This window comes from Embiotoca jacksoni, unplaced genomic scaffold, assembly GCF_022577435.1.
Source record: "Embiotoca jacksoni isolate LCO1_2020_lvr unplaced genomic scaffold, fEmbJac1.0.p SCAF_39, whole genome shotgun sequence".
NCBI lineage: Eukaryota > Metazoa > Chordata > Actinopteri > Embiotocidae > Embiotoca > Embiotoca jacksoni.
Window position 1 is genome coordinate 1,717,687 of NW_027185391.1, and position 27,270 is coordinate 1,744,956.

General features: G+C 42.5%; 1 protein-coding gene across 2 annotated transcripts in view; it reads left to right on the forward strand.

The window, feature by feature from the left end:
- The window catches only part of brip1 (BRCA1 interacting helicase 1), a 96,845-nt gene that overhangs the window by 44,200 nt on the left and 25,375 nt on the right, over positions 1-27,270 (forward strand). The window contains exons 17-25 of one of the 2 annotated variants that reach the window (XM_069166538.1): positions 8,897-9,009; positions 9,105-9,187; positions 9,304-9,624; positions 11,058-11,738; positions 15,544-15,987; positions 16,445-16,512; positions 16,923-17,001; positions 17,088-17,294; positions 18,061-18,203. In XM_069166538.1, coding sequence (XP_069022639.1) covers positions 8,897-9,009; positions 9,105-9,187; positions 9,304-9,624; positions 11,058-11,738; positions 15,544-15,987; positions 16,445-16,512; positions 16,923-17,001; positions 17,088-17,294; positions 18,061-18,203 — 2,139 coding nt within the window. Of the gene's footprint in view, positions 1-8,896; positions 9,010-9,104; positions 9,188-9,303; positions 9,625-11,057; positions 11,739-14,373; positions 15,228-15,543; positions 15,988-16,444; positions 16,513-16,922; positions 17,002-17,087; positions 17,295-18,060; positions 18,204-27,270 lie in introns of those variants that run through there. The other variant, XM_069166539.1, reaches the window with a different exon arrangement.

A 27,270-nucleotide genomic window follows, 5' to 3' on the forward strand; every position in this document is an offset into this window, starting at 1 on the left:
TCTCTTCTCTCTCTCCTCTCTTCTTTCTCTCTCTTCTCTCTCCTCTCTCTCTCCTCTCTCCTCTCTCTCCTCTCTCTCTTCTCTCCTCTCTCTCCTCTCTGGTTGTGGCTTTGTCCTGCTCTTATCTCCTCTTACAGTGACAGTCAGGGTGTCCCCCAGAGGAGCCCTGGGGGCTGGAAAGGTCTGAGCTAACCCCATTACACTGCTGAGAGGACGAGGACACAGACACTAATGACTGTGAAGCCGTGCAGCTAGCCACCGTAGCATGCTAAACCAGCACAGATACTGCTGCAGCACAGAGATCTCACACACACACACACACACACACACACACACACACACACACACACACACACACACACATACATAACAACACATGTAAGAACATATCCACCACCAGATAGTCAAAACCATAAACATACATACGTAAACGCAGCATTGGGCTCTGGATCGTATATCACTGTGGCGGCCATGTTGGTCAGGGCAACTCTCAGTCGATACAACGGGAGGAAGGATGCTGGAGTCGCATGCTGCTTGTGGTTTTTGAAATCTCCGCACGAATTAAACTAGATGTTTGTGGTCGAACCTCTTACAGGTACGACTGAACACGTGTTGGTGGTTTCATTTGGCTGTGATGACATCATGTTTATAGCAAACTGATCGAAGGGTCAGACATAAACGGCTCACGTTAGAAAAGCTGTCTGAAATACAGAAGAGTGACAAACAACCTGGCCATCACCATGGAGACCATCACCATGGAAACCATCACCATGGAGACCATCACAGGACAAAATGGAGTAATTATTATTATTATTATGAAGTACACGAGATTTTCTACATATTGTTTTTAGCAGATAACGTTTCAAGTAGCAGCTGCGTGGGAGGACTGTTTACACTTTACGTTGTCCGTCAGTATAGTAATTAGTGTTGTTTATTAGTATTGTTTACCGGCACAACACCCTGCTCTAATTAGTTTGACCTAAATTAACCATCACATGACTTATTTTTGCGTTGAGCAGGTGCTTCTCTTCCTTTCACCACAAATGTTGTCATGTCAGACCGACTTATCAGAGTTTTTACAATCCTCATGATGATGAATCTTTTCCACCAGATAATAAATGACTTCCTGACAGCTTGATTTTAATACACACAAATTATAATAGAGCTCTAGATTCTAATCAAGCGGAGGGAAAACTTTATGGTGAACTCCACATTGGTAATAAACATTGTAATATTAATACAACTCATTGAAAGCAGTTGGGAATTGGAAACGTTATAATGTTGTTTTATCTGGAAAACTGCAGCTCCCCCGTTCACTTGTACGTGATGATGGCCCGGTCTGGCCCGGACCAACATGGCCGACATGTTGACGTATCGCAGCAACGTGTGGAAGTGACCGATGTGGCGTCTATGGTCAATACGACCACCTTTATTTTCTTGTCACTATATTTTTGGAGTAATGAGACAGAAACACAGCGATCTGCACTCATGTACAGTGGGGCAAAAAAGTATTTAGTCAGCCACCAATTGTGCAAGTTCTCCCACTTAAAAAGATGAGAGACGCCTGTAATTTTCATCATAGGTACACTTCAACTATGAGAGACAGGATGGGGGGAAAGAATCCAGGAAATCACATTGTAGGATTTTTAATGAATTAATTGGTAAATTCCTTGGTAAAATAAGTATTTGGTCACCTACAAACAAGCAAGATTTCTGGCTCTCACAGACCTGTAACTTCTTCTTTAAGAGGCTCCTCTGTCCTCCACTCGTTACCTGTATTAATGGCACCTGTTTGAACTTGTTATCAGTATAAAAGACACCTGTCCACAACCTCAAACAGTCACACTCCAAACTCCACTATGGCCAAGACCAAAGAGCTGTCAAAGGACACCAGAAACAAAATTGTAGACCTGCACCAAGCTGGGAAGACTGAATCTGCAATAGGTAAGCAGCTTGGTGTGAAGAAATCAACTGTGGGAGCAATTATTAGAAAATGGAAGACATACAAGACCACTGATAATCTCCCTCGATCTGGGGCTCCACGCAAGATCTCACCCCGTGGGGCCAAAATGATCACAAGAACGGTGAACAAAAATCCCAGAACCACACGGGGGGACCTGGTGAATGACCTGCAGAGAGCTGGGACCAAAGTAACAAAGGCTACCATCAGTAACACACTACGCCGCCAGGGACTCAAATCCTGCAGTGCCAGACGTGTCCCCCTGCTTAAGCCAGCACATGTCCAGGCCCGTCTGAAGTTTGCTGGAGAGCATTTGGATGATCCAGAAGAGGATTGGGAGAATGTCATATGGTCAGATGAAACCAAAATAGAACTTTTTGGTAAAAACTCAACTCGTCGTGTTTGGAGGAGAAAGAATGCCGAGTTGCATCCAAAGAACACCGTACCTACTGTGAAGCATGGGGGTGGAAACATCATGCTTTGGGGCTGTTTTTCTGCAAGGGGACCAGGACGACTGATCCGTGTAAAGGAAAGAATGAATGGGGCCATGTATCGTGAGATTTTGAGTGAAAACCTCCTTCCATCAGCAAGGGCATTGAAGATGAAACGTGGCTGGGTCTTTCAGCATGACAATGATCCCAAACACACCGCCCGGGCAACGAAGGAGTGGCTTCGTAAGAAGCATTTCAAGGTCCTGGAGTGGCCTAGCCAGTCTCCAGATCTCAACCCCATAGAAAATCTGTGGAGGGAGTTGAAAGTCCGTGTTGCCCAGCGACAGCCCCAAAACATCACTGCTCTAGAGGAGGTCTGCATGGAGGAATGGGCCAAAATACCAGCAACAGGGTGTGAAAAGCTTGTGAAGACTTACAGAAAACGTTTGACCTCTGTCATTGCCAACAAAGGGTATATAACAAAGTATTGAGATGAACTTTTGTTATTGACCAAATACTTATTGTCCACCATAATTTGCAAATATATTCTTTAAAAATCAGACAATGTGATTTTCAGGAATTTTTTTTCTCATTTTGTCTCTCATAGTTGAAGTGTACCTATGATGAAAATTACAGGCGTCTCTCATCTTTTTAAGTGGGAGAACTTGCACAATTGGTGGCTGACTAAATACTTTTTTGCCCCACTGTATATCTGTTGTTGTTGATACACCTGTCAGCCCACCAGAGGATTTGGTGTCAGGGTCACAGTCTGCCTTGGTGGGAAAAGTAAGTGCATGAAGATCAGGAATGGTGGTCATGTGACGTAGACCATGTGATGGAGTACAAAAGTCCTAAAGTCAGAGTAGGAGAGCTGGTTGGTGGCTGGATGGATCTCGGTGGACTGGAGTGGACTGACGGGTGCGTTTGCATGATGCACAGTTGATCTTTTCATGAATTGGTTAACCTGTGAGTTACATTACTGAAAGGCAGGGCCAGTGTTTCAAGGGTTGGAAATTGATTGGACTGGAATAAATATAACTGTCATTGTTAGGGTCACCTCATCAGTCCCTCGGGAGCTTTTTAAATTCCGATCAGTTTTTCTGCTAAAATGTCACCATCAGAATCTATGCTGAAAGTATTAACAGAATAAAGTAAATATTTTCAGACAAAACTGACTTTATTAACACAAACTAACTTCCGGAGGAAACCGGAACAAAAAGAAATGTGTTCTTCACATTAAAATGATGATTAAATGTTTGTGATCAAAGGAAGTGATTCCATATTACTGGATGTTAAATGAGTTTTCTCCACACGTCCAGTTGTCAGAGACGTCTCTTTGTTTGTTTCATCCAGCAGGTCTATGTGTTGAATGAACATGAATTAAACAGCATCTAAAGCTCTTATTTTGACAGCTGATGTAGTCCTTGTTTCTATATTCCAGTCACAGACGCTCTGTTCTGGAAACATACGCAGCTTTTAGGATCTTTTAGGAGGTTTTTGGAACTTTTATCTCCACGGTTCTCTAAGTTCAATAAATACATTAAAAAGATTTGAACTAAATATTTCTGTGATGTGCAGCATGATTATTATCACAGGAAGTGATTACATATCCATCTTTATCAGGAAGTGCTTCAAAAAATGCAAGTTGAGAAAGACAAATGTTAATTCTTTATTTTTTCGCAATTTTCTGCATAAAACATACTTAAAACGCCACAAATTACATCGACATTTTTGAGAAAATCCTCCACAAATTCAAGCATTTTTTTTTTTTAACATAATCACAAAAAAAATAAGCGCGCTTTGTACTGTTTTTATTCCTCAACTGAGTATGAAGCACTATTAAACAGCCAAAACAATGGTTTAAAAAAACCTTTGCTTTACCTTTGAGTATCATGAAATGTAAGATAGTTAGTTTAGTAAGTTTTGCACTTTTACCATCACTAAGTTTTTAGTTTTGAAATCATGCCCCAAAACGTCAGCATGATGACTTTGACTTGAGTTTTCCTCTCTGATGGAGGTCTATGCTGCTTCTTCCCTCCACAACTGGTGAAAAGAAGATTTTCTTTGTTGCTGACGTTGCATCACGCTGCTCTCCATGAGAAAGCCAGTGTGATTGATCTGCCAGTGTCACACATGATGCTGACTCATCTGGTCTACTGATGTCTGTTATCATTTCTGAGGCTTCATCTTCATTTTCACCTCCAGTAGTTGTTCTGCTTCTTGTTTTAACAATGTTCATGTGTTCAGGTTTATTTTCCTTTAACTCATTTTCACTTTTCGTTATTAACACCTTATCATATTTACACCATATGTGTCACCACTGGTTCCCTTAATTGACACAGGTCACGCACACGCATGCGTGACCTGTTCTTACATTGTCGCTTCCATGCGCTAGTGCTAACATGTGCACAGTCTCCGGAGAGCACACATGGACCCAGGCATATTAACTCATTCATTCTGTGCCACACTCACACGACAGCACCCCATTGCTAGGATAAGAGGTGTAAGCCCAGCTTCTCTCCATTTAAACTACCTCGGCACTCTGGAGGCCGGCTCGGCCCGCATTCCCAGACAGGCATAACTCGCAGACGCTCCAGCCTAAGCACATAGCATGGCATTTTACTGGCCTGTTGTGTTATTGTGACAGAGATCAAAGGTTGAACTTGAAAAGTCCTCTGCAGAGAAAGCCCTGCCAAAGGTGGTATTACATTTATGTTGAGTTTTTTTTCCAATGGTGTGTCTTTACAGTGAACAGTCACGTCCTGCGTGAGTAAGTCAAACAATAAGTAGTTTTAACAAGCAATAAAAAGACACTTACTACTGATAAGGCATCTCTCTAAGTTTAATGAAGGACTCAGCCGACTTCTCTTGGTGCCCTTTATTAAAGACACAAGAGCTTTTTAATTCTAAGGCCTGCGAGCACGTAAAACAGACGGATAAAGGGGATTTTGGAGGAATGTTGAAGAGTTCATAGAAATCATCAAGAAGAGGGGATGATGGATGCTCCAGGCTCCTCAGGACGCCGTACATATGGCTTTATCATCAGCCGCTGGAGGAATGCTATATAATCCATGATCTCCACTTGCACTGTCCTTGTCAGCACCACAGGCTGCTTCACAAAACCCACTCAGGCAACATTCTTCTTTTGTTGGTGCACATCCAACTCTTTATTTACTCTTTAGGAAAATGTAGGCATGTCACTCAACTCCTGACGGGTTAAAGCTGTTTTTGATCATTACCGCAGATTCAATATGTGCAACCATGTTGTTTGGAAAAGTTGGAACGCTGAGTAAAAATATAAATAGAAACAGAAAGCAGTGATTTGCAAATCATGGAAACCCATATTTAACTGCAAATAGACCAAAGACAACATACCAAATGTTGCAACTGAGAAATTGTATTGTTTTATGAAAAATATATACTCATTTTGAATGTGATGTCAGCAACACGTCTCTATAAAGTTGTTCCAGGATCATGTTCACCACTGAGCTGCATCAACTCTTCTTTTAACAACACTCTGGAAACATTGGGGAACTGAGGAGACCAGTTTCTGGAGTTTTGAAAGTGAAATGTGGTCCCTCTGGCCTGATAAAGGATTTCAGCTGCTCAACAGTTCAGGGTCTCCTTTGTTGTATTGTTCATGTCCTGATGCTCCAGATGTTTTCAATGATTGACAGGTCTGGACTGCAGGAGGCCAGTTTATCAGCGGACTCTTCTACTAGAGAACCATGCTGTTGGAATACGTGCAGAATGTGGTTGGACGTTGTTCTGCTGAAATAAACAAGACCTTCCCTGAAAGAGACGTTGTCTGGATGGCAGCATATGTTGCTCCAAAACCTGAATATATCATTCAGCATTAATGCTTCCTTCCAGATGTTCAAGCTACCCATGCCATGTGCACTAATGCATCCCTGTACCGTCACAGATGCTGGCTTTAGAACTGAGCTGATAACAAGCTGGATGGTCCCTCTCCTCTTTAACCTGGAGGATGCAGCGTCCATGATTTCCAAACAGAATCTCAGATTGTGATCCATCAGACCTCAGGACAGTTTTCCACTTCACCTCAGTCCATCTTAATTAGATCTAACCAGCCAATCAATGGCAGCGTTTTGTCCTCTCTGCATCCTAAAAAAATACTAAAAAGCTTTCAGGTTTTCAGATCAAGTAAAGATGGAGTCTAAATGTGTTCAGGTCAAAAAAACAAAACCTAAAACAGTGCCGAATTAAATACTGTGTACGAACAGCAAACTAGATGAAAGACTCCTGGTGAGGCAGTTGTTTGAGTCCGAGACACGTTCGCGTTAAAATACTTGATCTCAAGTTGGTCTGGAGTCCGAGATGTTGCTGTTCAGAGACGTTTCAGAGGAACAGTTTACATCTAAGTGGAATAATAAAAGAATAAGGAGGCCTTCCCTATTGGGAAGGAGTGTGATAGTCTGATGCCCTTGCGAGTGTGGACACACACACACGCACACACGCAGACGGACACACACACACACACACGCAGACGGACACACACACACACACGCAGACGGACACACACACACACACAGACACGCACACACGCAGATGGACACACACACACACACACACACACACACACGGACACTGTCTCGAAGACGAGCCACTCAGCTGTCAGCTCAGCCACATGTGGCAGATGAGGCGCTCAGCAATCTCAGTGACAGGCACAAGATGTCCCCGACTGCCAGGGGCGTGCACACTGACACTGACACACACACACACACACACACACACACACACACACACACACACACACACACACACACACACACCCTGCGTAAAATATAGCTCAAACAGATGCGCTCAGCTGCGAATTATGCCTAGTGGTCAAATATATGTTTTTAGGGATGAACAGGTTGCTGTAGAGAACAAGGCCAAAGCAAGCGAGTGATCTCCTGACATTTTAACTAATCCCTTCTAGCTTGTGGTTTCTTGCACATTTGTGAGATTTGCTAGCAGCCAGAATTGGCTTTTTCACAATATGTAACCTGTCATGTTAGATCGGACGATGACATGGTGCAGGCCGGGGACGTGATGGCTCGAATGCTGAAATGGACTGTGATTGGATTTAGATGACACCCGCGGCTCGAGGCTACCGAGCTCTCTGCAGGTTTCGAAGTGGATTCTTTAACTGCTGTGGTGTCTCATACGTTGGCAAACTTCTCACCATGAAGCCAGCAGCGTTTTCCTGTGACACGGCTCGATGAGCGCCCCCCCGCTGAAGGCCTGCACCGCTGTTGTATTTTTCTCAGAGAGAAACAGATTTTTTTTTAAAAGCTCCTGACGAGCCTCTGCCCACCTTCTACAAACTCTGTAAAAGTTAGTGTGTGTGGAGGTTGAGGTGTCCCAGGGCGGCAGGTGTCCCTTTTTTGTCCGCATGCTTCATGAAGTGAGGTGTGATTCGTCATCGTCTAACTTTGGGGCGACATTTAGGATTTCCCGTGACGCGGCTTGTTTGTTTACGTACACAGGCCGAGGCGGGCCACGGTGGCATTGCGTGATGCGCGTGAGGGAACAGGCTGTACCTGCCACGGCCCCGTGTTTGGTTGCTCTGGGCGAACACACAGTACCTGTCAAAAGCAGTTAGAGCCCCGTTCAGCAGCCTGCCCTCCACGGCATCCCGTCAGACGCCAGCTGAACTTTTCACTTGTCAATTCTGAAAGGTTAGCGCTAAAATCAGCAGCGACAGATGCAAATGGATGGATGCTTTCCTGGCATTTTTGTGCAGGGATGCTTCATGTCGCCTGGACCACCTCGTCCGCCCCCCCCTCCCGCCTCCACCCCGCTCTGACGTGGCCTGTCTTTAGCCCCTCTGCTCCCCGTGCAGACCACATCTGTCTGAGGTCATGTGTCCGGGTCCTCAGTCCTGTTTGTTTGGGGGTCGGCTGGTTTGCCCCCTCGTATTCCATATTCATCCAATTTGTGCTCCATCATTAGACTTTCATCAGCAGGTGCTGCCTCATAGCTGGGACGGCTGTTCTCCACAGCAGGTTTTTGGTGGTTAGGTAGCCTGTTGTATTGTATAGAAAATGGTGTGTGTGTGTGTGTGTGTGTGTGTCTGTCTGTCTGTCTGTGTGTGTGTGTGTCTGTGTGTGTGGAGGGTGGATGGGGGTTTATGTCATGAATTCAATAGCTCAGGTTTTTGTTCTGTTGGTTAGATGTATTCGGCTGTTTGACAACATTTCTTTGCTCTCTGGGAACCTATAATGAATATTTTTTTTAATATTTTTGCACATTTTATGAATTAAATAAGGAACTGATCGATTTAGAAATTAATTGATGTGACAAATATGCTGTAGTAGCATCCTTAGTGCTGGATGGAGGAGTGCTAGGTAATACTAAAGGAAACCAAAATGACCAAACTACATTTGAGAATGAATCTTGTTCTGAAAGGAAAGAGGTTTGTTTATTTTGGATGCATCCAAACGCATCCATAAATGTGAATAACTTGATATTCAATCATTTAACGATCACCTGTTTTCAGGTGGAACTGAAGATGAAGTACAACGACCAGCACTGCAAGTCCAGAGGTCTTCTCCCGGGTAACCGCTGGTATGAGATTCAGGCCTACAGAGCTCTGAACCAGGCCCTGGGGAGGTACATCTGCCCTCTGCAGCTACTGAAGCTCTCTGAACATTTACTCTTTTATCTTTAAACCCTCAAACTGTTTTTTTTTTGTTTTTTTTTTACAGGTGTATCCGCCACAAGAATGACTGGGGTGCCCTGATTCTAGTGGATGACCGGTACAGGAAGAATCCTAATAAGTACATCACAGGTACTCACCAACAACCGAGCTGCACGGCCGCCCAGTTTGACCACTAGATGGCAGTAGTCCTCCACTGGAAGAAGTTTGACAGCATCTGTCTCTGCCGTGTGTGTCTGTCGTCCCAGGTCTGTCTAAATGGGTCCGCCAGCTTGTCCGGCATCACGACACCTTCAGCGGCGCCATGGAGTCTCTGGTGGAATTCTCTCAGGTGCAGCAGAAGGTGGAGGTGAAGGCGGAGGTGAAGACGGCCCCCCCACCAGACAGCCAGACCCTCGGCACAACTGTCCCGTCTCCCAGCCACCAGGGACGGAGTCCGGCCGAGGCCTCGCAGTTTCAGAGATCCAGCTCATGTGTGAAATCACCTGAAGCCCAGCAGAACACGAGCCCCTCCTCCTTCCACTTTTTCACTCGTACACAGTTGAGAGTTGAACAGAATGAAAAAGCAGGTGAGACTTCTTTCGTGTCTCTTTTAAGAGAATATAGAGATTTTAAATTTGGGTTCATCTAAAATAGTCTCTGCCCCTTTCTGTTTGGACTTCTCTAAAAAAAAATATCTATATCGCTCTAGAATTGGTGATGAGAGGTTTAATTTTACAGCGTCGGTTGAATAATTAATACAATATATGTTTACCGTGCCTATTGACTTTTGTAGAAATTTTACTCACAGAAAACAGCTGCTGATGTCATACTCTACTTCTGTTTCTCAACAAACCTCAGGAAAAGATAAAATCATGGTACCATAACAGGCTGTTGCTACCATGGTAACAATTAATAAAACAAGTAGTCCACCAAAATAAAAATAAAAACAGTCTGTAATTAGCAAACAAATCCCATAAAAAAGAAAAGAAAAGCCAGCATGTGCTATTTTGTTTCCTCCCCTGTTGTTGCCCTCAGTTGGAGGTGTTTTATTTATCTTTTTAATATTTGGTGCTGTGTTATTATATCGGAGTATTTTAACAGGATGGTGTGATAGTGTGGGATTGTGTTACAACTGAGAGTGTATGTGCAGCGTTTGGCTCACTGGTGCAACAATTGGGTGTGTACAACACAAAGGAATGATATTACTTGTTTGTAGGATAGAAGAAGAAACAGATTGAATCTTGTTAGTTTATCACCAAAGAGTGAATAAAAGAGTTTCAGTTGTTTTCGCACCTTTTATCTCAGATTTATTCCTGCGGAGGGAAAGTCCTGATTCATTTTTTCATTGTAATGAGGAAGATGTCCTGTTCCTCCCCTCTGAGTCTGAACTTCTTTCTCTTTTTTTCATGAATGGTGACATTTAAAGCAGCTCTTTAAAAACATGGATCAGAAGGTGCATATCGTTTTTGCGCTGCAGGGTGTGTGAGCATGACATCACCGGAGGGAAATGTGCTGAGGTGACGTGTTTGCACATCGCCTTGGCGAGCACCCATTGTCTCCGGGGTCATGATGAGGTTGAGCTGTTTGCCCATGTGAATTCAGTGTGGTGGATAGAGTGGTAGAAGGGCAGTAGCCCCCCTCCCCACCCCCGCCACCTCTCATAGTTGGGGGTAGATTTTGGGGGTGGGGGGCCATGGGATCAGTTGAGTGGCTTGCCTCATTACTGTAAGGTCTTTTGCGTGCCTGAGTGGCGCTGGAGCGAGCTGATGAGCAGATGTTGGACTGTTGCTTTTAATTAAATCCCGTTGACCTTTGTTTGGGTTATATTGAGCGTATGCCCACATTTACTATATTGTTCTTTATGAAGCAGCCTTGGCAGCCGTGGTGCTCTGTGTACCCGGCTCACTTCATGGAGAGACTTAAAAGCCTCTTTGTTTGCTCTCTGTCAGTAACGTCAAACATAAAGTGTCCTCTGTAAATTCTGAATATTAAAACTGTGCATTTTGATGTGTTGATGCAGAGCGGTGGAAGATGCTGCACGGTCCACCAGCTGAGCCGCTCTCACGTCAGAAGAGAGCAGCTCGGCTTCTGTACCCCCTCTTCACCTCCAGCCCCGTCAGCGCCAGCCTCAAGAAGCCCATATTTAAAGGAAAGACCGGCGGTCCTCTCAACCCAGACTCGCAAGCATCCGGTCATGCAGACAAAGAGAACCACCAGAGAACCACCTCCTTTCCCCTACTGAGGACCGGGGCTGGAGACGGTTCCAGGGAGACCAAAGTGGGTCCACAGGATGTATCTGCTGTACCAGCCCGTCCCAGCTGTGAAAGTGAAACGGCCTCAGCAGACAACTTGGACGAAGATGACGAGGACCAGACAGTTTTCTTTACTCCAGAGCTGTTTGAAGAAGACGAAGACAGCCCAGAGACAGAGACGAGGACAGACTGCCCTCCCAGAACGGGGACAGGGACGGAGAGTGCCGACCCGCTGCAGGCCCGAGGGCGAGCCGCTGCTCCTGATGGACAGAGTGCTGGTTCAGGGAGGGAGGAGAGTGTCGAGCTGTCACAGGGACAGAGAGAAGAAGAGATCAGAGGACAGAAGCAAGGTGAGGGGGGACAGGAGGTCCAAGCCCCGAGCAGGCAGACGGGCAGTTGGCTTCGCAGGTTGTCCAGGTCGTGGCAGAAAGCTCCAGCCACTCCAACAGGTAACTAACAGCCTGGACGAAGCACGGTGACGCAAACCTTCATTTCACATTACAAAGTATCAGAAAGATATTTGCCACCAGATATCAGCTGTAGATCCACACTGAAACCGATTGAAGTGTTTCTCATGTTGTAAAGTGTCTCATATGTTACAGCTGCCTCAGGCAGTTAAGCCCACACACTAATACTGTGCATGCAGGAGGCTTCAGCCGTCTCACAGCAGCTTCTTATGTCGTGTGACAGCTCATCTTATTAAGGCCTGTTTTCAGTTAAAAACAGACATAACAAACCAAGAGGGTTGAAATTTCTGCACTGATTGAATGTCCGTTTAGACAAATCATTAAAATACAAAAGCATCTGTTGTCTGCAGAAGTCATTTAGTTGTGTTTTAATGATGTGTTTGTAGATTATGGGGTGAGGATCGTGGACATTTTAGACACGCCAGACTTCACCCAAAGGAGGAGCCATTATTCTTTCAATTTCATTTCCAATTATGTAATTATGTGCTGTCAACATAAGTGGTATTAGTGAGTTTCACAAATTCTGGTCAGTCACAATAAAATTCAACTTAAATGTTAACATTTCATCTATGCTTTTCGTCCCTCATCCTTTCTGATTTTGTCCTTCTGCTACAACGACACGTTTCTAAATCTTCAGTGTCACAAAACTGTATTAAAGCAGAAGTCCTGCATTTAGAATTGTACATTAAAAATACATAAACTTTAAATCTGTTGAGGGTATCAAAAGTAAAGTACTCATATTTAGAGATGGGTCGTGATTTTCAAATGTTTGAAGTCATTAATTCGCAAAAAAATCAAACGGTTTGGTGACGATTCTCTTGTTTTCGCCGGGCGCCTGGTCATAATGTGTAACTACTGCCAGAAGGAGGCGGTAATTCACCTTAAAGCCATTTGCCAACTGAAGAAGAACATGTTGCTGTAGACTCCAGGAAAAACCACAGACTGTATATAAAAGTGTTCATAGTTTCTGGGTCTGAAAAATGGTTCCAATGCAGAAGTGTCTTCAACTGCAATACCAGCGAGTGCCACTAGAGGTCGGCTCCAAAAAGCCTCCGGCTCCATAGACTCCCATTCAACTTCTCTCATCAAATCCAAAGTGAATAAAATGTGTCCATCAGTTATCTCGGTGTTGTTAGCTAAAGTCACTCCTTCTTATTAGTTTTCTGGAGGTCCATCTGAAAATAATCCCTCATTCATTAGAAAAGAAGATTCAAGAAGACCTGTTTTTGGGGGCGTGTCTGTTTGATTGACAGGCCTGTGGTGCAGTCAGGTTATAGCTATCGGTGGGCGGGACGTAGTATCGTCAGGTTTCCAATCAGATCGGTCAGATCCACCGCTGGCTTTAGTAGTGAATATCTTAGTAGTGAATATTTAGCTTAAAATGTTCATCCTTACTCGCACTGCAGAAATACTGATGCATGAAAACACGTTTAAGTTACTTGACTGTCTGATAACTACTTTATTTACCATGAAGTCTTTTAATCTATAATAATGCATCATATTTAATAAAGTGGTTTTTGTTCACTTTGTAAAATCAGGAAGGAACTAACAGGAAGTCGGAACCTGCTCAGGTCAACAAACTGAAAAACTGCCAACAGAGGCGTTACCATGGAAACGTAACAAATAAACGGCAAATCACGGAGCTCCAAAAATAAAGATTAACGAAAGAAGTCAGGAAATATGAATCTGAAAGTAACCAACATATGATGGAAACAGCAGTGAAGAAGTACTTGGACAGTTTTGCATGATAAAGACAGAATATTGTCAGGACAGAGATTTATATAACTCGTGATTATTTCAACAGCAGTTTAAACTCCAACTTCAAGAATGAAGCTGAAGCTATTTCAACAAAAACAACATCATAACCTTCACAGAAGTTCATGATGTCATCTCACCAAACCGTGAGATTGTAACTTCTCCTTCAAGGCTGGAGGATAAAGGTTATTATTTATGAGCTGTGCATGTGCACTCTGAGTGTAATCAGCAGCTTTCAGGCCGAGGAGCGCATGTCATTTAATCAAGCCGATGTTAAATGCAGAATCATCAAGAAGACTTAGTTGAGGGAGAGACGGAGAGATGACATTAAACATGATTACACTGATGTGATTTGTCTCATTACAGGACAAACTTCACTAATGTGTGATGCGTGCAGACGAGCAGAGCAGACAAGTGTTCCATTGAAGCCTCTCTTTGCTCATCGTGTACGTAATCGTGCATGATCCCTCGTTAACATAATCAAACCTCCGAGCACCGAGAGGCCGGCGAATGTGTGTTAAAAGCATTTAATAGGGAGCAACATTACTGGAACGCTCAGTAATGGCAAAGGACTGCTTTTTTTAATTTCCATTATCAGAATTCTGCTTTTCCCCTCCAAACCAAATCATTCAAGATGAACTAAGAAAACATTTTTAATACAAGAAAAATACACCGGAGCTAAAATCACAGAAAAAATAGAAATCCAACAGAAAAACGATCTCCTCCATTTTACATGTTGTCCCACAGATGCTGTGTTCCTTCATTATATTCTGGTGGTCAGCACTACATCTATAGCTTCTCTCCTCTTTCACAGAAAACCTTGTGATTTTAAATCAAACTGCAAACGTGTTCACTCCTCCAGGTCCATTTGTAGTTTCAGTGGAAACACGGTGGAGGAGCGCCGCTGGAATCTCACCATCAGAGGATCAATACATCCAGCTCTGTTCTCTGAGGTAGAAAGCAGCTTCATCACAGACAGACGTTACTGATTAAAGAACACACGACTCCAACCAGCACCAGTCCCGTCTAAAGGACGAGTCGCGTCTTTGCAGCGCTTCTCAGGAGGGAAACAGAAGAACGTGTTCAGAGGATGGAGGCAGAGCACCGTGGAGGATGGAGCTGATGAACCCCTGTCAGTACCAGAAGGGTGGATGTACAGGAAGGAGACCTCTGTCCTCCAGAGACGCTCCACCCTTTGGTCCGATCTCACAGAATATCATCAGATATTCTGAGCTTCATGGACATTCGCTGCTGTTTACTGGATATCTTTTAGATCACATGCTGAACAGAAGGTCCGAAGTCTCCTGGTGGTCTCAGACTCTCGGACTAGCCGGGCCTTTTCTGTTCGGACCTCCCAGAGGAGATCAGGGACGCTGACACTTAAAAACACACTATTTTACACTTTTTGTTGATTTCACTTTTATTGATTCACCCTCTGTTTTATTTTTGTCTTGTATTTTTGCCATATTTATGAACTGTAAATGTATGTAAAGTGCTTTGCAACTTGTTTTTAAAAAGAAGTGCTTTATAAATAAAGGAGATATATGGATGGAGTTTTGTGCTGCAGCTGTAGATGATCTTCAAGCAGCATTTATAGCTGATGTGATCTTCACCAGTAAAACAGCAGCATTACAGTTAGTTACATATCTGTACAAAAGACTTTGTAATGTAGTGAATCACATCTCTAGATGATAATCAGAGTAATAAAATGCACTTCGGTTGATGTACCATTCAGTCTGGTTGTGTTTCTTTTTAGCTGACAGTGAGTTTATGTAATCTGATGACCGAAATCCTTCAAACTTGTTGTTTTCTCAATCCATCCTTCCTGTATCTGATCTCAGCATTTCATCAGGACCACAGAACAACACTACACTGTTCTTTTACGTTTTATTCCAAAATATATTCATTTGACTGCCCATAGATCCCCAAACAGCCCTCAACACTGAACCTCTAAAGAAGGTTACTTCTCTGAAGCGTTGTGGTTCATTCTACTTCTGGAGAACGTAACTCTGCCACGTGTGTCTATCGGCAGGTGGACTCGTTGAAGGCAGGCATGTAGGGAGAGTCACTGTTCAGCAGATTGAGACCAAGAGAAGGACCAACAGCATCAGGGCAGGTCACGAGTTGAAGGTAGTGACCCAGGGTTGGAAGAGCAGACCGTCCAGAACCAGAGCTGTCGGAGCACAGCGCTCAGACGGTCCCCATCAGGAGCGTGGGTCAGCAGAGGTTCAGGAAAACAGCTGGACGTCACCTCAGCAGACAGAAGCCAGCTTGAAAGCGAGCGTAACCTCCAGTCAGGAGTCAGAAAGGCCTTCTGTGAACACACCTGTGGCCGACGCGGCCTCCACACCTGTCAGACCCAGCGGAGCCGAGTTCGAGGTCGTGACTCCTCAACCAGACGACATCATCACGGAGCTGCGAGCGGCTGCTGGTCGTCCGGCGGAGGCTCCGAGAAGTCAGCACAGCAGAACAAAAGGTAAACGTAACAACCCACTGCTGCTGTTAAGGAGAGGAGAATACATCCCAAAATGCATTGCTGTCTGCTCTCTGACTCCTGTGTTTGAAGAAGGAGTGAAACTGATGAAAGTTGTTTCCTAACAGAAAGATACAACTCTGTTTTGATGTCGCACATCATATTTTAGTTTTCTACCTAAATAATTAATAAACAGTTTCTTTGGAGAAAGAGAATATGATCTATATTCTTAGTGAGATATACTGAGCTGGTAATCCATCTTCTTTTGTTGTTTGTTTTCTTATTGAGTGAACAAAGTATAAACTTTCATGTGTGCACAGATTCATGACTACAACGAGCAGAGCTGTTTCCTGAGACGCTGACAGTCGTCTGTCTAAATATCAGGATGCTGTTTTACTGGAATCAACTGATGTATGAATGTAATATTTCAACTGTTGTTTTTGTTTTTGTTTCACCCAAGTCATAAAAGTGCAGAGATCTTATAAGCAGAAACGCAGGAGATTTAAGAAGAACTCTCCGAAAACAACGGTGAGTATTTGGTGAAAGTGCTGAAATGTTTCTTTAAACTGCTGTTTCTCAGTATTCATACTTGTATTCACCAATGTGATGACGTTCAAGGGCACACAAGCTTGGCAGGATAACTGACGGTAATACCGGATATGAGTGCATGCTGCCTGTTCACCAGCAGCCAAACGTGTTGCGCTTCAAATGTTTTCTTGGTGTCACAAACAAACGCATGTAAAACACACCTGGTGGCAGCCTGAGTCACATCATCCCATGTCACATCCTGTTTCAACCTCAGAGGCTCCAGCAGAGTCTGAAGCTACTATACACAGCTGGAAAAGATTAGCATTCACAACCAATATTCATTGAACTTTTCAGTAACTCTTTACGAGATGTTTCATAATGATTTAACGTGACTGTCCTTGTGCTCTCAGAGCATCACGGAGCTGCAGCCGTGCTCTCTGGGACTTCACTGTTCTCTGTGTGAGAAGGAGCTTCTTCCTGTGGTACCGGGTAATGTCTGACAAATGGAGCTGTGGTTCATTAAGCTAAATAAAATGACGTGTTTCATTTCACGTGTTTTGACTTCTGTCTTTCAGGCGCTTTACGACGTGCTGCGTGTGAACGTGAACATCTTGCTTTTCTGAGAAGAGACCGATTCGCGGCGGCAGCGCCGACCCGTCGGTGCCGGTGTGATCCACATCATCCGTCCAGCCCAGACGACTCTCTGCTGCTGGTCCAGAGCGCCGCGTCGCTGCAGGTCCTGAGGACCGCGCTGCAGCCGGACCGCAGCGACGGCTTCACTGGTGGGTTTACAGCCCAGTATGTAAGGAAACATGGTCCTTCAGACGGCCTCCTCACCTCCACCAAACATCCATCATCAGTCCATGTATGCGATTTACAAGTCATCACATTCTGTTTTTTCAAACTCAGCTGCCGGACTTTTAACTAAAACCAGGAAAATGAACATGTCACCCCCATTTTAGCCTCCCAGTATGTTTTAGATTTGATTTTCAGATTTTGCTGTTGACTTTGAAGACTCTTTAGCCGACCTGATTGTTCCGTAGTCTGAGATTCTCACAGACTTTTATCTGTTCCTGAGACACGTCTTAAAACATTTTCAGTCAGAGCCTCCAAGTTATGGAAGGAGCTGCTTGAAGAAAAAAAATGTAAATCTCTTCTTAAAACACACTTTTATCAGAGTTTTTGATGATTTTTGTTGATTTTTGTGATCCACTCTTATTTCTTTTCTGTTTTCATTTGCTTTCATGGTTGTTTTATACGATCATTGTGTTGTGATGTTAAAGCTTGCTGGAATTCACAGGTTGTTTTGTCTTTAATTGTATGTGAAGCACTTTGTAACTTGAGTTTAGAATACAAATAAAGTTTATTATTATCATTATCATCGTCATCACTATCACTCCATCCTGCCCATAGTCTTCAACTGGGTGTTTTAAAGCAGTTTATTATTTACATGGACGTGTCAACGTTTCATTCTGATCCTTTTGCAGCATGTTTGGTTTCTAAAGTGACACTCAGCTCGGTTCTTCCCACTGATTCTCCTTCATGCAGCCTATAATGCCATCTGGAGCCCCGAGGAGAACTCCATCACCAGGTTTCTGCAGTGCAAACGTTGCTCCTCCCTCCACCCCGTCCTGCCTGCAGCTCTCATCGCCGCAGAGGTCCAGTACCCCGCAGACCGGGCTCGAGATCAGGTACAGAACAGTGTGTGTGTGTGTGTGTGTGTGTGTGTGTGTGTGTGTGTGCGTGCGTGTGCGTGTGTCTGTGTCTGTGTGTGTGTGCGCTCAGTGTGAACAGATTGATTAAAGTCAGATCAGTTACAACACACTTTAGAGTTCATCTCTAAATTATAAATGGTAGATTGTATTATGTTTAATTACTATACACTGATATATAAATAATAAATACATAATATATTTATATATAATGATTCAATGTAATTAGAGTAAATGACATTGGTTGTGTTCGGGTTTCTTCAGCTGTCGTTAACAAAAAGGTTTGAGAAAAAAAAGTCAATACTCACATAAACATGCAAACACACAAACCACACACATATTTGTAGCTAAAGCTGCATATTGTCTGGGTTCATTAGATGTTTTCTATGTTAAAAAGTGACGGATATTGTAAATGAACCTTTTAATCTGACTTTTGGTCTGATTTTTAACTCAAAATATAGTAAGTGTTTTGCAAAGGACGCTGCTCTCCACAAAGGTGAAAAAAGTCCCGACTGGTTTGTGCATCCGCAGGTTTGTGTGAGTGTTGAGTGTTTTTCTGCTTCTGTACGGTGGAGCCTCGACCCTTCGGCTTGAACATTTCACAGGATAAACGGGTTCAAATCTTCTGAGTAAATGCAGCCGACGAGGAAATAATACATCTCAGTGCAAAGCAACTGTGTTTGGACAAACTGAAACATATAGATCCATATGAGCCTGAGTGCTCTCACATACCTCAACACTGTAAATGACCTGTTTTTTGGACTGACTGCAAACACTTTGAGTTGAAGCTTATCTTCAGTTTTGCACTGGTTTGGTTGAAAAATTGGCAAATTTCAAGCCTGAAACCTGCAAGAGCAAAACTGAAGCATCACTCCCAGAGCCCTGATATGTGACAACAGCCCGACCCATAGAGCCACATCACTGGGAATCATGAACCAGAATTATCCTGCAAGTTTTGGAACTGGATCTGGATACTTATAGAAAAACACAACAACAGAGGAAATGTGCTCATGTTTCCTAAAGGGCAGGCTGATTGATGCTCGTTATATTTATCATTAAAACACGTCACCGATATGTTTCTTTTGTTTTTTCACAAACATGAATCAAACAAAAGTGAACCCTGTTTTTGTTGGGGACTATTTTTAGCAGTGGATTAATACATTGTGTGAGCCTGAGGGTCAAAACTCAACATTTCACAAAACGCTTTTTTTTTAGAAAACACATTTTTTATTTTAAACACAAAAGCATAAAAAAGAGATTTCAGAAAACACAAAAAAGAAAAACAGCATTTCATAAAATAAAAACTCCTCAAAAAATTTTACATTTTACAAAACTCAAAAACTTTTCAGAAAACACAAAAAAAAAAAATATGTTTTTAAACTCAACAGCATTTCAAAGAACACAAAAATATTTTACGAACTGGAAACCCAAAGTCACATACTGCACAGATATTTTGCAGTTACATTAAGGGTGTGTTTCACGAACGCTGTTTTCTTTAGTTTGTTTTGTCACTTGTTCCTCCAACTCCTCTGAGGTGGACACATGCTGTGGCAGGAGGCGTGTTTCAATCAATAACCCCTCCCACCCTCCGTAATCCGATTTACAGCGTAACAGAACAGTATCACCGCTTCCAGGAATGCCTGGGTCGGGTTGCTCTTTATGCCCTCATTGATTTCTAAATCCTTGGGCTGCCTTTGTAATGATTTGCTGGAGGCAGGCGATTCCTCTGTGCTGCACTGGGTCCATTAAAGGCATGTGTTCACACATTTTTGACTATGAATATAGCGTATGTGCACTGATATTTTTTAGCAGGTTTGGCTCTGTGTAAAGTCAAAATCCCAAATTACATCACAATGTTATTACATTTTCAGAACTATGTATGAATCTCTGCATATTCACTTTTCTTCTTTTATATACAGAAAAGCTTCAGTTAAAGTGTGGGTTGCTTTTTTAATCAAGCTTTTTCCCATTTAAATCACAAATTTAAACGTTTTTGTAAGTTAATTTCTTTAAAAAAAAAAAAGAGTTCACAAGATTTGAGGAATATTTCACAGATCTCTGTTTTGTTCTCTTTGCCCACACGTGTTAGCAGTAATTGCCACTGAGTTTCTGGACTTCACTACCCACAATGCCACCATCTTTTCGTCTTCTTCTCAGTGAGTTGCGGAGCACGCCTGTTGCATCAGCTACACTCACCTCCTCTGGTGGAACAACGGTTTATGGAAAGCTCGTCACTAACCGTGCGCTGCTTGTGATGTTTCTTGGGATTGTTGCCACAGACAACTGGAAGGCTTTTCGTCAGTGGGCAACAGGCTCGGTCACCACTGGGTTACCTCATTTGACCATAGATAGTGACTCAATGAAAAATCGTATTACAAGCCCGTTTCTAAAAACGTTGGGACGCTGTGTACAATGTAGATAAAAATGGAATGTGATGATTTGCAAATCATGTTAACCCGTGTTTAATGGGACCTAAGGCAACATATCAAATGTTGAAACTGAGAAATTGTATTGTTTTATGAAAAATTTATGCTGATTTTGAATTTGATGTATTAAAAACATTGGGACAGGGTCAATAAAAGACTTGGAAAAGTTGTGTAACACTAAAATAACACCTGGTGGAACATCTCAGCTAATTAGGTTAATTGTTAATAGATCAGTTAAATTATTGGGTTTAAAAAAAGCATTTCAGAGGTTCATCACTCTGAAAGGCTGCATGGACAAATAGTGCAACAATCTAAGAATAATGTTCCTCAACGTAAAACTACAAAGAATTAGTGGATTTCATCGTCTACCGTTCATAATATCATTAAAAGATTCAGAGAATCTGGAGAAATCTCTGAACACAAGGGACAAGGCTGGAAACCAATATTGGATGGTGGTGATCTTCGGGCCCTCAGGCAGCACTGCATTAAAAACACACTATTCTGGAGTGGAAATCACTGCATGGGCTCAGGAACACTTGTGAAAACCATCGTCTGTGAACACAGTTCATCGCTGCGTCCACAAATGATGTTAAAACTCTCCAAAGAAGAAACCAGATAGAAACATGATCCAGAAACACCGCCGCCTTCTCTGGACCGAGATCATTGAAGATGGACTGAGGTGAAGTGGAAAACTGTCCTGAGGTCTGATGGATCACAATCTGAGATTCTGTTTGGAAATCATGGCCGCTGCATCCTCCAGGTTAAAGAGGAGAGGGACCATCCAGCTTGTTATCAGCTCAGTTCTGAAGCCAGCATCTGTGATGGTACAGGATGCATTAGTGCACATGGCATGGGTAGCTTGAACATCTGGAAAGAAGCATTACTGCTGAATGATATATTCAGGTTTTGGAGCAACATATGCTGCCATCCAGACAACGTCTCTTTCAGGGAAGGTCTTGTTTATTTCAGCAGAACAACGTCCAACCACATTCTGCACGTATTCCAACAGCATGGTTCTCTAGTAGAAGAGTCCGCTGATAAACTGGCATTCAATTCAAAATCAGCATATATTTTCCAAAAAACAATAACTTTTCTCAGTTTCAAGAGTTAATATGTTGTCTTTGTTCTATATTCAGTTTCATTTGGATCTTTATGATTTGCAAATCATCACGTTCTGTTTTTATTTACATTTCACACAGCGTCCTCACTTTTTTGGAAAAGGAGGGTTTGACAGTTTTCCGCTTTGGTTTAAAACCTGACAATTTCACATGCTGATGTCTATTTAGATTTATTTCAGAGTTCCCTTGTTTTTACTTTAGCCTCATAAAATACTTCACTTTTTACTTTTTAGCATTGATTTTTCTGATTGTTCAGTTATTGATCTCTTTAAACCTTCCACGCCGTTACTGTTGGCATTAGTCCCTTTGTTCCATCAGATTTTTATATTGTTGGACACTGTTGAGATTATCACTGACCTGTCAGATTAAAAAGATTAACCCTGATTGACCGGTAAATTCAGGTTAAACTGTGACTTTCAAAACTTTGTGGTACTTTCAAATCTGGGCTTTTCTACTCGTGCTGGTTCAGTGTTTTTGCTCCACATGAAAATATATAGTATATATACTGAAATATATGAGCCACTGGCACAATATTCAACTTTATTCATAGTTACAGATTTAACAACAACAACAGAAAAAAAGAACAAATAACATTTTTGGCCAATTTGAGTTAAATGAATCTTAAGCAAGTCAAATGTTGTTGACACATAGGATGTTTGAAAGGAATAGAAATAATTATCTAAGCAGGACCGAACCGTCTCCCTGCTGTTGAATTTACAGTAATGTGATGATGTTGTTGGGTCTAGAAGCTCAGTGAGTCACAGGGAGGGACAGATGTCACACTTTGGCAGTTAATTACTGGAATTGATAATTCAAGAAAACAGATGTCAAATCAGGGAAATATATCATTTGCAACCAAGTGCCCACATTTAGCAAAGTCAGCAGAAATATTCTACATTGGGACCACAGTGATGTTGCGCGGCCTGCTCCGTGTTTTAATTGTTGTTGTCGTAAACCTTTGCTTTGCACTACACAAATCCAGATCTTTAAAAGAAACAGTGACGTTCTGCTTTTTCTATTTCTGCTGTTTCTGAATGTCGCTGCTGATTTTTGTAAATTCTCCTATCAGATAATTTGTTTAAAGTAAAGGTCTTGTTTGTGAAATAGCCTCAACATTTGGGCCATCTGGATCACAGTGTGAATCTGACTAAGCCCAGTCAGCCGTGCGCACATCTCTGCCCCCCTCTGCAGGCACGGGTTGGGGCACACTTTGGTCCTCCCTTCACTGTCGTCCCAACGCTCTCAGGAGGCGTTTTAAGTTCCTGCTGTTCAGCTGTGAAGTTGACAGACACCATATTGCATGTAAAGATTTGGAGTCTGTCTGGGTGCCATCGCCAGACACCCAAACTCCAGTCTGCATGCAGCCAGGTTAAGTGACCCAACACTACCGGCTTGGGGGATGACACGCTCACAACTGCTTCACAGGCATCATCAACCCACTTCATGTTGACCTGTTAATCCCAATGTGTCAAGCTGCCCCTCCTCATCATCATTTATCACTTCGTCACCTGTTTGCAAACCTGCTTCACATCTTCACATCTGACCTGCCATCATGATTGTGTGTAGTTACTGTATTAATAACTGCTCAGATAATAGGAGGGCACCATGTGTGTTCTAATGTGCTTTGTTAGAGCCCAGATGAGGACGGAGGCTTGTGAGCTCTGATACAGTGACCTTAAATAAAAGGCCATCTTCGTGCCCCAGTGGATATCAAAGGTGATTATTTTCATCTGAGTGCTTTATTTGTAGCACGAAATGAATTCTGTTCACTGTTTACATTTCAGCACAAAGGAAATAATCCAAGCTTTGCTGTTAAATTTGAGTTTATTCTTGTTTAAGCAATGATATATTTCATTTTGTATCAGATTTAAGATTTGAGGGAACATTTTGGGAAAAACTCAAGCAAGTTGTCAACAGTGCTGTTTTGAAATAACTGAGACCTTTTTCACTTTTTAAAAGAAGGCACATTTAACACACTTCTACCATGAGACTATGTGGTGTCCTTATTTTACACAGAACAGTTTTATTATTTAATAGTCGCTATATAATTTCTTTCAACATGATCTTAATTAAAATATCACTGGACAATATTGTGACAATATAAAAACAAAACAAAAATAATGTATGTTGTTCTCCTAACAGTTTATCTTAGGAGTCTCGCAAAAATATAAATAAATTAATAGATTATATCACGCACAAACATATGTGAAGGTGCATACATACACATACATTTTAACAAAATATATGTACATTCATACAGAAATAATGTGTTTAAAGTTTACGCCCTGCCTTTTTGGTTTTTATATAATGTTATTATTTCCCCTGGATTTTTAAATTTTCCCTATGCAAAAATTTACAGTAATATTTAAACCCGCTTGGGAATTAATCTTTCGTGCAGAATAACATCAGGTGTAAATATGTACCAGAAGAAGAAACAGGCAAGTGTTCAATGTGTGGCGGTTTGGAAAGGCATCAGAAAAACTACAGAATATGAATTAATTCATTATTTTCTGCCTGATTGAAAAATGACCCGCATGTCCTTCTAACTGGAAACCAACGGCTTCGGCCACCGAGGTCCTATAGGTGAATAGCTAATGAAATTGATTTCTTTAAGCGCATGCAGCCTGATCAGGATTGCTTGACCGGATCATCTGGTAGAAGAGGGTCTTTAGCGATCTGTCTGCTGGAGCAGCTGTTAGAACTTGGCTTGAGTCATAGGTTTGGAGCTCCTTGGATAATAAACCCAGATTTATTTCAGAGGGTCAGTAGAATTAGACACCTAATCTGCCTATGTGGTTTTATAAGATGACTAATCTTGGTATAGACATCCGTTGTTTGGTCTCATCCTAGTGTGCTTACACTGTAAGCTGGTTAATGCTATAAGTGTGATTGTGGCAACCATTTGTCAGCTGAAAGCCTCATGCATTTTTAGTTCTGCATATTGTAGTAGGCTCCCAGTGGGAGAGCATTAAAGGCTGGCAATTGGCCATTTATTCAACCTTACCCCACTCATGGTAGAGATAAGAAACTCTGATCCATTAAACTACTTAAAGACTTTGTGTGGTATCATATTGACGTGTTTTCAGAGTTGTTTATGCATTCGTGCGTTCAAACAACGTGAAGTATAACTGAATTTATAAAGTAGTTATCGCTCACATTTGTTTTAACAGATGGTTTTATTTGTTAATACAAAGCTTAAAAGAAGCGGAAGTGTGTTTCAGCCCTCATTGATTTTTGAGCAGCGACGTTATTATCCTTTTTCTTTTCACTCAGTACACTTAAACTTCTTTATTTGGGGACGCAAAAAGAAGTTTCACTGCCTCATAAGCCTCATCAATAGCATTGATTGGTCGGCTCTGGACACAAAAGAGTAAGTGTGAAAACGGGCTAAGAGCTTTCATTTGGACCACCGCGTGGTTTGTAGCCGTGCTGCCATCGAGCCTGGAGGCCTGGCGATGGCGTCTGTCTGTCAGTCCGTCAGTCCGTCAGTCCGTCCGTCGCTGAGATTGAAATGTCTCAACCACTGGCTGGATATGGGAATTATGTTCAGCCATTCATGGTCCTCAGAAGATACTTCCTGCTTACTTTGGTCAACTTTTCCTCTTGTCAATATTTCAATACTGGTTAGATTGCCATGTGCTGTATTTATCGGACACAGGAAATAAGAGCACTTATTTGTACTGAGGATGTATATCGGATGTCAACCAGACGATCATTCACGCATGCTAACGTGACCTCTAAAACCCAAATCAAACTCTGTCCAAAGAGCGTGAGATCCCGTGAACCTGAATCCCAGTGAAACATGAGCGTCACGGACGACTCTGCAACATGACAGCTTGATGAGTGGCCGATGGCATCGAACCTCTCTGCATCTGCTGCCTGCTCTTACTCCGCACATGTTTCACTGAGCTGCATAGTTTGTTTTGCCTTCAGTGACGGTGTCTCATAAATCTGTCCTGCAAAACATTTGCTTCTCGTTTGTGAATGGCGCTGGGGTTCGATTCAAGGTTTTGGTCGGGGGAGGGGGTGGTGGGGGTGACCTTCTTTAGTTTAAGTGGCACTCCATTAGCCTGGTATGCTGCAGAAAAGAAAGCAAACCTACAATGTTCTGAATTATTAGCACACGAAGGCTCTGAAGTCAGCGGCTGTCTCATGGAGGAGATCACAGAAAACATCTTCAGCTCACCGACGGTGAGACGCTGAATTACCGGGAGCCTCGAAGTCTCGCTGAGCTGTGACGATGCAGCCGTCCTAATGGGCACAACGACCACTGACGAAAGCAGCTGTGAGGCAGTTAATCCCAGAAGTCCAGCCGCAGCGACACAATGATGTCTTTAGGATTATCAGGCCCCAAAACACAAACAATGGATGGTGAGACTCAAATGAATCGGCCCCGGGCTACCAGGGGGTTGCCAGGGGGACTACCAGGAGGCCACTAGGGGGCCACTAGATGGGTTACCAGGGGGCCACCAGGGGGCCACCGGAGAACCCCCAATTGCCCTGCAAGAAGGGACAACTCCACCGAGCACCACATCGAGGATTCCTCCATTTTCAGACGACATTCTTTACATCGCTTCTCTCACAGGTGGTCGTTGGTGATATTGAAACCTGGTATCACCTCACTTTGCAGGTTATATAGTGACTCCTTTATATTCCATTAATCCATTGATAATTTACTTTGATTGATAATTTACTTTGATTAATCACACCTTAGTAACTCTTTGCTGTGCGTTTTGACAGAGTTGTCAAGTCGGTCGCTTTTATAATACAGTCAGCAGGAATGCGTTGTTGAACTATAATAATTGATACCTATATGATCACACTTATGGTTTTGAGTCACCAACTCATTTTGTGTCGGCTATCTGAATTTGTCTTTGTTGAAATATTCCAACACGGCATGTTTAATGATTATTTCTAACAATCACCAACTTGTTTGCTTTATTCTTATTAGTTAGGAAGGATCGGGGCATGCTGGGTAATGGCAGGGGAGGAGTTACCCAGTTTCTCTAAAATAATGTCTTCGTGTTTAAATACACATTTCTAAACCACCACCAGTGTTATGTGGCAAACAGTATTTGGTTTATTGGTTCTCAGACTGATTCTACTCTTTCTACAGTTGTATGTTTAGTCGTTGTGAAACAAAGCACTTTGAACCATGAGTGAAGTTACAGTAGTTGATTATTAATTTAATACAAGACTATGACTGCTGTACAACTTGGATGGGAAACATATTTATGAGTAAATTGACATTCTGTAAATAAGATTAGGATACAATAAAAAAAAAAAAAAAGAAAAAAGAAAGGGCCCCAGAAGGCTGTCCCTGATACTCACGGATGTGATCTGTTTACAACTTTGGCAAATTTTCAAGTTATCACAACAATTGTGAGTTAAACAGAACAAATACATTTGATTATTGACAGCCGGATTCCCACCTTCATGGAAAAGTTGTGAAATAACAAAAACTGTTTTCCAGCCTGGAAATGGTTTGAAAATGAACAGAAT